General features: G+C 44.3%; 1 protein-coding gene across 5 annotated transcripts in view; it reads right to left on the reverse strand.

Annotated features, from left to right (window-relative positions):
* The window catches only part of spsb4 (splA/ryanodine receptor domain and SOCS box containing 4), a 191,457-nt gene that overhangs the window by 95,434 nt on the left and 81,674 nt on the right, over positions 1-14,349 (reverse strand). For 4 of the 5 annotated variants that reach the window (XM_033031107.1, XM_033031103.1, XM_033031104.1 and 1 more), the window contains one exon: positions 1,484-2,322. In XM_033031107.1, the coding sequence (XP_032886998.1) occupies positions 1,484-2,177 (694 nt within the window). In that variant the 5' untranslated portion in view covers positions 2,178-2,322. Of the gene's footprint in view, positions 1-1,483; positions 2,323-2,426; positions 2,689-14,349 lie in introns of those variants that run through there. The other variant, XM_033031105.1, reaches the window with a different exon arrangement.

The raw sequence follows: 14,349 nt of genomic DNA on the forward strand, positions 1-14,349 counted from the left end.
GGGATTACTGGTCGGCGCCGACTCGGAGGACCAAAGGGCCTGTTTTCGCGCTGTATCTCTAAACTAAACTAATTCACAAGGATAGTCTATGTCACAGCAAGGTGGCAATGCTTTTGGTGGGAGGCTAGGAAAGCAGGAAGACTAATGCTTGTGTTTTAGAACAACTGTAAGAAGGTGCCTCGGATAAAGACTAGAGCACTGAGATTCTTTAAAACTGCTAGGATAAATGAAGAAACTATAAATTATTAAGTTTGAAAAATAGACATGCATTTTCCTCCAATATAGCAAATTGAACTGAGGCTAATATTTTCTTGCATAAGATATTTCACATTAGTAACACACGAAATTATGAAGCTGACAAAGCCCAGTTGGCCCTTAAAACTTTCCTTGCCATTCAATAATCCAACCTCAAATGCTGCTTTCCTGCAATCCTCGTTGGTATACTGTATTACTAGCAGCACAAAGTGCTCCAATTCAGTTCACAATTTTCTCCGTGTGCCTTACTGAAAAAACGTCCGAAATTCCAATAAACTTGCAATAATCATCTGGCAATAACACAACGTGCTAGAGGACGTGAATGTGTATAAATGGAGAAGTTATGTTTCTCCATTACAATGCCCGGTTCATCATGGATACCGACCTCCCCCCACCATTGAAGAGATCAGTGCCTCAAAAAGGCAGCCACATCAAGAAGCCATATCACCCTGGCAACACTTTCACTTCACTCCTGCCATCGAGAAGGCAGTATAGGAGTCTGAAAACTAACGTCCAGGTTCGGGAACAGCGTCTCCCCAACAACCATCAGGCTCTCGAACACTACAAACACCAATTAAACTATGTGAACCATCTTGGCTGCACGAGAGACATTGGGCTTTTATTTTGCATTGATATTATTTTTTAAACTTTTCTTTGTTAATTGTGTTACATACAAGCACGTCATTTACAAGCCCGTTATGCTGATGAAAGTAGGAATTTCCTCGTTCCATTTCCAGTATGGCATACTCTCCTTCTTGACCTGTCTTGAGAATGAAGGGTCCCGATCAAAAACATCGTCTGTCCATTTCTCTCCACAGATGCTGCCCGACCTGCTGGGTTCCTCCAACACTATGTTTTTGTTTTGCTAATATTTCGAGCATCTGCAACTTCTTTTGTCCCCTTTCATCTAAACCTTACAGTTCCAGTGGAGTAATCAAACATAATTTCCCCCTAGTTATGTTATTATTATTATTTAAGTATCTCCATGTCAGATCCTTCATTCTGGATTCCAGCATTTTGTCTACAACCCATGATAATTATGGACATTAATTCCAATTTTCTCTATCCCCAGGACAAGCAGAGTTTAGTTTAGTTGAACTCACATTTAGCATTGACAGAGATGGTGAGCAAAACGACAAATAACCAATTTCTTTACACTGGAAAATACATTACATTGAGCAGAATTTGTTTAGTTTTTTAAAAGAGGATATTTTGAAAATGGACTTACGGTCTAATCCATTGATGTACCTCATTGTTATCTCACAGTGCCCCCAGACTGCACTGACTATAGGATGCAATTTTTTCCCTTTAAGTCCTCTGAAGGCCACACCTAGATATTGTCCATCCACGATGAAACTCAGCGTCCCCTCATCCATGTCCAAAACCACTAAGAAACTATCTGGCAGAACGAAAGATTCATCTGGCTCCAAAAACACCGGGTAAAGTGATCCTGGTTGGTTTTTGCAGTTGTGGTAGAGTTTGTTACGACCCAAGTCCCAGCCCCACGATTCATTATTGCTGCCGACTAACGAGGTGTAGCCCACAGAATGCAACGGAGCTTCCGCCGTGGCCACGCCAACAACCGCGTGCGTTCCTCTTTGCCTGGTGGGCCAGTGGATCTGCCAGACGTGTAGGCCTCGCGTATATCCAACTTTGCCTCGGATGCAGTCCGTGCTCTGGGCCACCGGGTGTCTGTGGAAGGTGACCTTGTCGTCTTCCTTGACAAAAATGTTCAGCGACCGGTCTTCATTGTTCCAGGCATGTTTGAGCTGAACCTCCCGAGACGCCGACGGCATGTCCAGTAGCATATCAAGTCGCGTTGGTTTGCAAAAGTCAGGACCTCGCAACTCCCGCTTCAAGGGCCTGTAGGCTGGTTCTCTAACATCCACAGACTTTATATTCCCTGAGATTTTCTGGCCCATTTCTCAGCTCAAAAACCACTGAGATGGTGATGTTGGGCCTGGTGTTACCTCATGTAAACACTTCACAGCGATCCAGCAGTGCGACCAGCCGACTGATTTCTTTCTTTCTTCCGTAGTCGAGAGAACAGGTTACCGTCAAGGAGACCTATAAATTAAAGAGAGAGATTTTCATACATACATTTTTTTCCCCTTCATTAACGTTTTGTAGGATGCTCGTTTCGGGGAACGGTGTGGTACAAACTGAACAACCTTTGCTAAATCCCACAGCTCCTTCCAGACTGAAGCCAATACCAGGACTGCGGCAGGATGCAATTGTTCCCACATTAATGTAAATTCAGACAAAACTTCCTCCGATTCATAATGTAATGCAGACGTTTGCCTAGCCCACTTTTTCAAGCCTGCTCCGCATTCTACGGGCAGTGATGAGTCACTGCACAGGGAACACTTTGTGAAAGTTCTTGCCAGACATCTTAGTTTAAATTTCCATTCGTATCGTATGAAATACATTTTCCTGCTTCTAACAAAACCTGCATTGTACGCACCCAGACCTACCTACGTGGAATTACGTTTTAGGGGAAATTCCACATATTTAAACTTACATTCATAAAGTAAATAATAAATTTTACTGCATTAGAAACTTACCGTTCCCAGTGGCAAGTAAGATAACTTAAAACATCCATGCACGTTTTACTGTGTACTTCAGCTTACTACGTACTGCCGTAACAGGCCAACAAATAAACACAGTAAATTCAAACTGTGCGTTCACTGGGACTATCGTCAAGACTTCACAGGTCGATTTCTCATCTAAATTTAAAAAGCTGAATAATTGACTTCTAGACCTTTTAAAATGAATGCTTCTTCTCTGAGACAAGTATTATAGATTAGATAAAGCCGGCGTGGATTTGTTAAGGCACGTCATATCATTTCAAGAGGTTTCTCATGGTAGAGGGGACTCTCTTGGTGGATTTTAAATAAATAAATAAAAGGGGGAGTCTCCAGAAAGAAATTAGTAGCAACATTTTTATGCGCTCGGGACTGACGGCTCAGTGGAATTTAAGATAACATTGCGGAGGAGATCAGCAATGAGTCGACCCAAGGCTAAAGTTGACAGACATGAAAGGGAAAGGAAAGAACGGATGTGTTACACGGGTCAGACTTTTTTTTAAAAAGCACTAAGGGAAGTCTTGTGTGACGCATTATTACAAGTATGCCTCTGTAGAGCTGCCAACGCCTCCCATCTTCTCAAACCTCCTCAAGATCCTGTGGAGCAATAGTCAGGGGCAAAACCATAGAAACATAGAAAATAGGTGCAGGAGGAGGCCATTCGGCCCTTCGAGCCAGCACCGCCATTCATTGTGATCATGGCTGATCGTCCCATAATCAATAACCCGTGCCTGCCTTCGCCCCATATCCCTCGACTCCACTAGCCCCTAGAGCTCTATATAACTCTCTCTTAAATCCATCCAGTGACTTGGCCTCCACTGCCCTCTGTGGCAGGGAATTCCACAAATTCACAACTCTCTGGGTGAAAAAGTTTTTTCTCACCTCAGTCTTAAATGGCCTCCCTTTTATTCTATTTAAAGCAGCATCACTTAGATGAGTTGGAAGCAACTGATGAAGATCTGAAGACTGGCTCCGACCACAAACGTCACCTATTCCTACGCCCGGGATCGCGGGACTGACATATGATGAAAGAATGAATCGACTGGGCTTGTATTCATTGCAATTTAGAAGGTTGAGAGGGGTTCTTATAGAAACATATAAAATTCTTAACAGATAGGACAGGCTAGATGCAGGAAAATTGTTCCACATGTTGGTGGAGTGCAGAACCAGGGGTCACAGTTTAAGAATAAGGGGTAGGCCATTTAGGACAGAGACGAGGAAAACCCTTTTCACCCAGAGAGTTGTGAATCTGTGGAAAACTTCGCAGTGGAGGCTAATTCACTGGATGTTTTCAAGAGAGAGTTAGATATAGCTCGGCGGATGGATCAAGGGGCCGAATGGCCTACACCTGCACCTAATTTCTACGTTTCTATGTTTCTTCAGAGATGCTGTCGGACACATTGAGTTACTCCAGCACTTTGTGCCTATCATCACATAGATGAGTATGATTGATTAAAGAAAATCAGCCTGGATTTATTAGGGCCAAATTATATCATACTAACATGATAGCAATTTTTGATGATGCATTATGAATGGAGTTCAAAAGCTATTTGACAAGGTGCCACATGATCGAAGCTGGATTCAAGTCTATAGAATAAAAGTGGCCGCAAAAGCACGGTTAAGAAATTGGCCCAGGCAAAATGGTGAAGGGAGTGAAAGCTTGCATTTTGGATTGGAAGATAGCAGACAGCGGTCAGTATGGAAACCACTACTTTTCTTTAGACATTATAGATACAGCACGGCCACATGCCCTTCGGCCCACTGAGTCTGTACTGACCAGCAATTCCTGTACACTAATTATTATAGTCTAGTATATTGTCACATGTACTGAGGTACAGTGAAAAGCTTTTGTTGCCTGCGTAAAGACAATACATGATTACAACCGAGCCATGCACAGTGTACAATATAAAGGGAATAAAGGGGAGATAATTACCTAGAAAGGTAACAGCAAATATTTCCTGAATCAGTAGTTGATGCAAAACTCAGAGGCATAATGAACTATGAGGGGGGGTGGGGGGCATAGTAATGGGCTATAAGGAGGTATGGATTGATGGAAGGAATGGGTAGAGATGACGGGTAAAATTTAATGTTCTGGACCTCATCGCAACCTTTGTCCAATTTGAACAAAGAGATGCATCCCAGAGCAGAGGTAAATTATAACCATATAACCATATAACAATTACAGCACGGAAACAGGCCATCTCGACCCTTCTAGTCCGTGCCGAACACATAATCTCCCCTAGTCCCATATACCTGCGCTCAGACCATAACCCTCCATTCCTTTCCCATCCATATAACTATCCAAATTCTTGATTAGTTCGGGTGGCAGGGGTTAAGGGGGGATAGCAGGAAAATGGGGTTGAGAGGGAGATATAGATCAGCCATGATAGATTTGGCGGAATAGACGATGGGCCGATTGGCCTAATTGTGCACCTAGAACTTTTGAACTGTGTACTGATGTAAACATAATAGTCCTTGAACTGGATGGAAAATTGGGCCTGCCACATGTGACATCAAGATACCATGATAAAGTTGATCGGGCAACAAAGGAAGACGAGGTGGTTATTGAAGATCAACCAACCCTGTCCCATATTATCATTGCAGCAGTTTCTCGGGGCAGTCTCCTAGCAACAACCAACTACAGCTTTTCTTCCATCTTAAGATCAGAAGACAGGATGTTCACTGATAATTGAACGACATTCAATGGCACGTACATGTGCTTAGCAAATGGTGACAATCAAAGAGCACACATCAACACAAAGAGCACCTGGGAAATGCAAGTGGAAGATCACATTAGTGCCATAGGAACATCAGGTGTCATCACATCCAACTGTTGTCAGGCAACTGAACCATCCTCTCATCAACTAAAGTGCGATCCTGACTTTCTATCGACCTAATTGGAGACCTTTGAACTATCTTTCAATCAGACTTCACAGGGCTTTATCTTGCAATAAAACATTGTTCCCTTTATCCTGTAACCGCACACTGTGGATGGCTTGATTGTAATCATGTGTAGTCTTTTCGCTGACTGGATAGCACGGAACGATAAACAAAAAGTAAGCATGCAGGTACAGCAGGCAGTGAAGAAAGCGAATGGCATGTTGGCCTTTATAACAAGAGGAGTTTAGTATAGGAGCAAAGAGGTCCTTCTGCAGTTGTATAGGGCCCTAGTGAGACCACACCTGGAGTATTGTGTGCAGTTTTGGTCCCCTAATTTGAGGAACATTCGTGCTATTGAGGGAGTACAGCGTGGGTTTACAAGGTTAATTCCTGGGATGGCGGGACTGTCATATGTTGAGAGAATGGAGCAGCTGGGCTTGTACACTCTGTAGTTTAGAAGGATGAAAGGATATCTTATTGAAACATATAAGATTATTTAGGATGCTGCTGCACCCACTGAGTTTCTCCAGCATTTTTGTGTACCTAAGATTATTTAGGGTTTGGACACGCTAGAGGCAGGAAACATGTTCCTGATGTTGGGAGATTCCAGAACCAGGGACCACAGTTTAAGAATAAGGAGTAAGCCATTTAGAACAGAGATGAGGAAACACTTTTTCTCACAGAGAGTGGTGAGTCTGTGGAATTCTCTGCCTCAGAGGGCGGTGGAGGCAGGTTCTCTGGATACTTTCAAGAGAGAGCTAATTAAAGATAGTGGAGTCAGGGGATATGGGGAGAAAGCAGGAACGGGGTACTGATTGTGGATGATCAGCCATGATCACATTGAATGACAGTGCTGGCTTGAAGGGCCAAATGGCCTACTCCTGCACCTATTGTCTATATTTTCACTGAACCTCGGTACACGTGACATTAATAAACTAAAACTTAAGGGGCTGTCCCACTTGGGCGACCGAATCTGCGAGTTTAGAAGAGTGTCTTCGATCTTCAAACTCGCAGCATGGTCGACACGTGGTCCTAGGAGGTTGCTGGAACTCTCCTTCATGCTCGAGGGAAGTTCCCGAATACCCGTGGCCTCAGCTAGGTCGTGGAAAATTTTCAGCATGTTAAAAGGGTTTACGCGTGTAAAATTTGGTCGGCATGGGTCTTTTTTAACTCGTAGTGCAGTGGAGTGGGGTCGCTATGTAGTTACAGGCAGTCGAGGGCAGCCGTAAGCAATCTCCTTCACTGACCGGGCATTTTGATTGGCTCATTGGAGTTTTCAGGACCAAGGAAGACTGGCCGCTAAATGCCCGCTAAACTTTATTATACGTCTTAGAAATGTCCCCCCCCCCCCCTTCTCAACACGCACACAATCGCGCCCGACCTTCGCTCGACAGTCTCGGCTCAACGCGACCACGAGGTTGCGTAATTTGGGTGCCAATGACACGTAAGTGGGACAGGCCCTTTAGATTGCTCCTATTTCTGACCTGCAGACTGCTGCTCAGTGACATCAATACACACGGGCACCCCTCAGCTCCATTGATGAGATCAGAATCAGAGAGATACACGTTTAAATTCCTCCCAACTCACACCCTAAATTCTACCACTCACCTGGAGACCAAAGGCAAAGGCCAATTAGGCTTCCAGCCGCTTACTTTTAAGATGTAGAAAGAAACCACTGCACGCAGAGAAAATGGATGCCATCACAGGGAAATGGTGCAAACTCCACACTGACAGCACTGGAGGTCAAGACTGAAGCTAGATTACTGGAGCGATGAGGCAGCAGCACCTATAGCTGTGTCGTCCATTACATTTAATACTAAGTGTGCTGATTATATTCTCCAAACAAAGTAATTGTATTTGACCCCGAGTATAAACTCTGGGGTGGGAGATTGCAACCTTCACGTGGTCCGCCCTGTTTCAACGAATGCAATCAACTAAGATCAAATAGAACAAGTTGTCCGACAAGTTTAGGCTGTGTACACCATACACAAGAAGAAGAATAAACTCTTGCAAGGACTGCAATGAAGTAGGTTGGGACTACCCTTGCTTATGCTTATGAGGGGACCGTTCAGTAGTGTGATGAAAGCAGGGAAGAATTGGTTCCTGTTTCTGGTGGTGCATGCCTTTGAAGATTTTGTATCATCTGCCCGACAAGAGAAGGGGTGGGGAGGTGAAGAGGGAATGATTGGAGTACAGATTGAAGGATGGTACAATGGTGCAGCGGTAGAATTACTGCCCCCGAGCACCAGGGTTCGATCCTGGTTACTGGTGCTGTTTGTACAGAGTTTGCAGGTTCTCCCTGTGACCACGTGGGTTTTTTCCCGGGAGCTCCAGTTCCCTCCCACGTTCCAAAGACGTGCAGGTTTGTAGATAGAAACATAGAAAATAGGTGCAGGAGGAGGCCATTCGGCCCTTCGAGCCTGCACCGCCATTCATTGTGATCATGGCTGATCGTCCCCAATCAATAACCCGTGCCTGCCTTCTCCCCATATCCCTTGACTCCACTAGCCCCTAGAGCTCTATCTAACTCTCTCTTAAATCCATCCAGTGACTTGGCCTCCACTGCCCTCTGTGGCAGGGAATTCCATAAATTCACAACTCTCTGGGTGAAAAAGTTTTTTCTCACCTCAGTCTTAGATGGCCTCCCCTTTATTCTAAGATGAATTGGTTTCTGTAAATTGTCCCAAAATGTCCCGTTTCCACATTGTATCACCAAGCTAAATGATCCTTGATGATGTTGGCTGCTTTCCCGAGGCAATGTGAAGTGTAGATGGGTCGACTAGGGAGGGAGGGGGTAAGGGCAGGTGATTGGCCAGATGGTCCGGGCAACATCCACAACACTCAGCACTCAGGCAGAGAATACAAAATATCGCTGGTCGGCACGGGCTCGGTGGGCCGAAGGGCCTGTTTCCACGCTGTATCTCTAAACCAAAACTAAATCCGCTGAAACGCCAACCTCGCCACATGCTCTAGGGATCAGCCAAAGGTAATTTCAGATTTTCAAATGTATTAAAATTAACAGCGCAATGCAAACCGGAGTCGAGTTCAGATCCAGAATCATTAAAAAAAATATACCGACCTGTTGTTATCAGACTTCATGCAGCCAGTTTCAAAAATTAAAATACATGTCAGGCCAGCAATGAGAGAGTGCTGTCTCTTTTGGGATTAGTGGCTGGCCCTGATGTGATCATAAGCACTCACAAAGTGCTGCAACAGTATTAGAAACCTATTAGCTGATTTTAAGCTTAGCCTCTTGTCTCCCGGTGGCATGATGTCAGCACATACATGTCCGATGCATGGATGAGATCACCGTTCTCCATCAGCCCAACGTACAGAATGGATTCGGCTCCAGGACCGTGAATAGAACCAGTTTCTTCTTTGCTGTACAAATCCAGAATGTCCGTCGAGAGTCGTAGTGAAATCAGAGAAAGGAACTGCGAGCAAGCGTTGCACAAACTGGAGCATCCACCGATGCATGAAGTCCCTAATACGAAATAAAAGTGCTGAGCATGCAATTAATACAGAGATCAATTCATTTGCTTTCTTTCAATGATGAAAACAGGAACAGGCCATTAGAAAGTTCAGCTGGAAATATAATGATAGAGAGCAGTTTGGACAAGATGAGGAGGAGTGTCACGTCATGAGGATAATCTAATTGCAGTTATGCGCAGAATTGTAAAAGTAAAAGGCAGTGCTGTTAGATACAAGTACCACATTGTTAGATACAAGTACCACATTCACATCACCCACACTGGACTGAAGTCTGCTCACCTTCAGATAAAAAACAGTTACGGTAAGCTTGCATTCTAGGTTGCTTCAAAGGACTAGTTAGATAGAAATAGAATAGAATGCCTTTTATTGTCATTCAAACAAACAAAAGTTTGAATGAAATTTCGTCCCTGCAGTCATAACAGCAAAAAAACAACAAAACCACACACTCAACACAATTTACACAAACATCCATCGCAGTGAATCTCCAAACACCTCCTCACTGTGATGGAAGGCAAAGGTCTTATCTCTTCCCTGTTCTTCTCCCGCGGTCAGGCAGTCAAACTGCTGTGTTGAGGTGATCGAGGCTCGTGATGTTAAAGCCCCCGGCGGGCGATGGTAAGTCTCGCGGCTGATTAAGCGGGCGATGTAAGTCCCTGCAACGGGCCGATTCAAACCCCGCGATTCGGGGCGGGTGAAGCTGCCGTTACGGGAGCTCCCGAATATCGGTCTCTTACCAGGGACCTGTGAGCTCCCGATGTTAATGTCCACAGGGCCTGCAGCCGAAGCCTCCAAAGTCAGCCAGCTCCGTGATGGCGAGTCCACAGGATCTGAGACAGGGGCCATCAGATCGATTCCAGTTGGAGGCCGCCAGCTCCACAGTTGGGCCCCGGCAAAACGGAGATACGACAAGGAAAAGGTCGCGTCTCCGTTCAAGGACGAGATTTTTAAAAAGTCCCCCCCCCCCCCCACATATACACAACCAAAAATAAACCAAAAACATAGCCCTAACAAGACAAAAAAAAAAGACAAACGGACTGCAGGCGAGCCGCAGCTGCTTAGGCAGCGCCTCCACTTCCGGATGTGGAGAGGATGTTTCCATTATTGGGAGAGTCTTGCACCAGAGGGCACAGCCTCAAAATAAAAGGATGTACCTTTAGAATGGAGAAGAGGAAGAATCTCTTTGGCCAGAGGGTGGTGAATCTGTGGAATTCATTGGAGGCCAACTCACTGGGCATTTTTAAAGCGGAGATTGATAGGTTCTTGATTAGTAAGGATGTCAAAGGTTACGGGAAGAAGGGCAAGGGAATGGGGTTGACGGGGACGAATCGATCCACCATGATCGGACGGCGGAGCAGATGCAACGGGCCGAGTGGTCTAATGCTGCTCCTATGGTCTAAATTAAAAGCAGTTTATCTTGCTTTCAAAGGAACTTTTGACGAGCCTGAATATCTAAACCCCCCCCCCCCCCCCGCCACCCCATCCCTCAATCCCTGCACAAAGACTCTCATTGACTGCAAATGTTCACTATATTGTCCATGAAAAACACCTCGGGTTAATGGGTAAGTTCACAGTCGTCAACTATTCTTCAGATAGTGTGAAGCAAGATAAGAGAGACATTTATTTGTCACATGTGCCAGTTGACACAGTGATATGTGATCAGCATACAATAAAATAAAGAACACAACACAAGATAGAGATCAACATAAAACATCCCCACATCCCCAGCTCAGCTCCATCACTTACTGCTGACAGAAAATAAATTTGATTTTCAGGGAAATATAATTATATTTTTCCCTTGAAGATTTCGCTCAAGACAATGCCTGATTTATTTAGATAGGCAATTACAAATGGCCTACAATGCTCGAGCACTCTGTGTTTCATGTAAAATCCAGTTAATGAATAATGGTGACAAAACTGGAGTCTGGCAGAAAAGGACACTAAGTGCCGGAGTAGCTCTGTGGGTCGGGTAGCATCTCTGGAGAACAAGGATAGATTATGTTTCGGGTCAGGGCCCTTCCTCAGTCTGGGGAATGGTCCCGACCCGAAACGTCCCCAGACACGGCCAGCTGAGTTACTCCAGCTCTTTGTGTCCTTCTGTGCAAACCAGCATTGGCAGTTCCTTGTTGCAACACAGAATCTGGCAGTGTGTACATTATCTATATATTTTTTAAACCCTGCAATATTAGAATATCTTCCATTTCACCCAATGGATTTTGGTCATAAATGAAAAATACCATTTCCAAAATAAATTTAGATTTGTCAGCATAAATTAATTTATTTTGTCAATTTGATTTAAGAGATTTGTTAGTCACTTCTCAGTCACCGTAATTTCAACACCATTACAAATATATTATTCCGTTTTCTCATCTACCCGCTACAATAATTATTTGTAATCTGAAGAAGGGTCCGAACACAAAACATTACCTGCCCTTGTTTTCCAGGGATGCTGCCTGACCTGCTGAGTTACTCCAGCACATTGTATCTTTTTTTTGTAATCCAGCATCTGCTGCTCCTTGCGCCTACAATGCTTATTTCCTTCGGCCTGTCCCTGCACAGAATTCTGAGCAGTTAATTACGATATTGCCCTCAATTTGTGAACTGAATGATGGTTGCTCTTTGATTTCCATCTCCATTACACTGAACTTGTCAGCCTGATTTTGAATCACTTACTGTTTGTTGTTAATGGGACAGGAGGCCTGGAACAAAGACCACATTTGCACTCACACAATTAGGCTAAACAATGCAGAGGTTTAAAGAAATCTGTACCCACCACCACAATCCAGCAGTGTCCAGTGAAATCTGCAGTCATTCCAAAATGACACAAAAACAAATCCTTCCTTGAAATGAAGTTATATCCAGGGATAGATTAGATAGTCACCAGCACACGGCAACCCTATCTTCACATGAATACAGAGCTAATCAGATGACCAAAAGTTTAATTGAAATGCCAGCTGTCCTTGTCCCAGTGAATTTGTACATTTTTTTTTTTTAATTAAGAGGTCAGCTTGCCAATTTTCTAAATGTTCAATGGCAGGGAGCACAGAGTTACGTACGTCAGAATCAGAAGAGCAGAGTTTAGATTGAATTTTGTAAAAGTTCACACAGTCAACTGATTGCATTGTGGTTGGAAGCAGTGCGTTTTACTTTAGACTTTAGAGACTCAGCGTGGAAAAAGGCCCTCCGGTCTACCGAGCCCGTGCCGACCAGCGATCTCCACATAGAAACATAGAAAATAGGTACAGGAGTAGGCCATTCGGCCCTTCCAGCCTGCACCGCCATTCAATATGATCATGGCTGTTCATCCAACTCAGTATCCTGTACCTGCCTTCTCTCCATACCCCCTGATCCCTTTAGCCACAAGGGCCACATCTAACTCCCTCTTAAATATAGCCAATGAACTGGCCTCAACTACCTTCTGTGGCAGAGAATGCCACAGATTCACCACTCTCTGTGTGAAAAAATGTTTTTCTCATCTCGGTCCTAAAAGATTTCCCCCTTATCCTTAAGCTGTGACCCCTTGTCCTGGACTTCCCCAACATTGGGAACAATCTTCCTGCATCTAGCCTGTTCAACCCCTTAAGAATTTTGTAAGAATTTTTGTGTACCTTCGATTTTCCAGCATCTGCAGTTCCTTCTTAAACACAAAGGACTCAGATAAGTGACGTTTGGCTTCAGGTCTCCAGCAGAATCTGCAGGGTTTTATTTAAATCCCCCTCATCCTTTACAGTACACTCCCCCCACACGCACGCACGCCTCCAATAGCTCCTTTGGGCCTACTCCCATCGCAAATGGATTTAGTCCAAATCTGAGGAAGGACATTATTGCCATAGAGGGAGTACAGAGAAGGTTCAGCAGACTGATTCCTGGGATGTCAGGACTTTCATATGAAGAAAGACTGGATAGACTTGGTTTATACTCTCTAGAATTTAGGAGATTGAGAGGGGATCTTATAGAAACTTACAAAATTCTTAAGGGGTTGGACAGGCTAGATGCAGGTAGATTGCTCCCGATGTTGGGGAAGTCCAGGACAAGGGGTCACAGCTTAAGGATAAGGGGGAAATCCTTTAAAACCGAGATGAGAAGAACTTTTTTCACACAGAGAGTGGTGAATCTCTGGAACTCTCTGCCACAGAGGGTAGTCGAGGCCAGTTCATTGGCTATATTTAAGAGGGAGTTAGATGTGGCCCTTGTGGCTAAGGGGATCAGAGGGTATGGAGAGAAGGCAGGTACGGGATACTGAGTTGGATGATCAGCCATGATCATATTGAATGGCGGTGCAGGCTCGAAGGGCCGAATGGCCTACTCCTGCACCTAATTTCTATGTTTCTATGTTTCTATGTTTCTATGTCATTGATATGCTAATCTGGCAATTCTCAAAGTAAGAACCTTTGCTCAATTTCCCTTGAGCTTTAATCAGCTATCAGGCTAATTAACTGAAGCTTTCAAAGGAACTCGACATCACTGTGAAGATTTTAACAAACACTGAAGAAGCAGAAAATCATCACAAATTTACAACACAGAAGAAGGCAATCTGTTTGTTGGGACCGAGCCAATTAAAAATGAGCTTCCCTGCCTAATCACACCTTCAAATATACCTTCAAACATTGTTTAAATCTAATGAAGGTTTCTGTCTCAATCACCCTTTCAGGCAATTAATTCACAAACTCTGACCATCCACTTTAGGCTGCAGTAATGTTTCCTCATATTTCCTCTAATGAGTCTGCCAATATTGTCAAATCTTTGCCCCTTGGTTTTTGAAACCACCGCGACAGTAATTCAGTCCTAACGCACTACAGTCATTCAGAGCGGAAACAGGCCCTTCAGCCCACCAAGTCCATGCTGACCAGTCCCCCCCCCCTCCTCCCCCCTCACTATATCACACACAACTGATAATTTCCAATTTTACCGAAGCCTATTAACCTACAAACCTCTACGTCTATGGAGTTTGGAACCAGAGAAAACGCACACAGTCAGATAGAATGTGCAAACTCCGTAGAAACAGCACTGTAGTCAGGATTGAGTCCAGGTTTCTGGCGCAGTACAATAGCAGCTCAACCCGTACGCGACTGTGCCATCCCGTTAATTTTACCTCCTTACTCTAATTAAGTCTCTCAATCTTTAACACCCAAGTATCTCT

Source organism: Amblyraja radiata, chromosome 13, assembly GCF_010909765.2.
Source record: "Amblyraja radiata isolate CabotCenter1 chromosome 13, sAmbRad1.1.pri, whole genome shotgun sequence".
NCBI lineage: Eukaryota > Metazoa > Chordata > Chondrichthyes > Rajiformes > Rajidae > Amblyraja > Amblyraja radiata.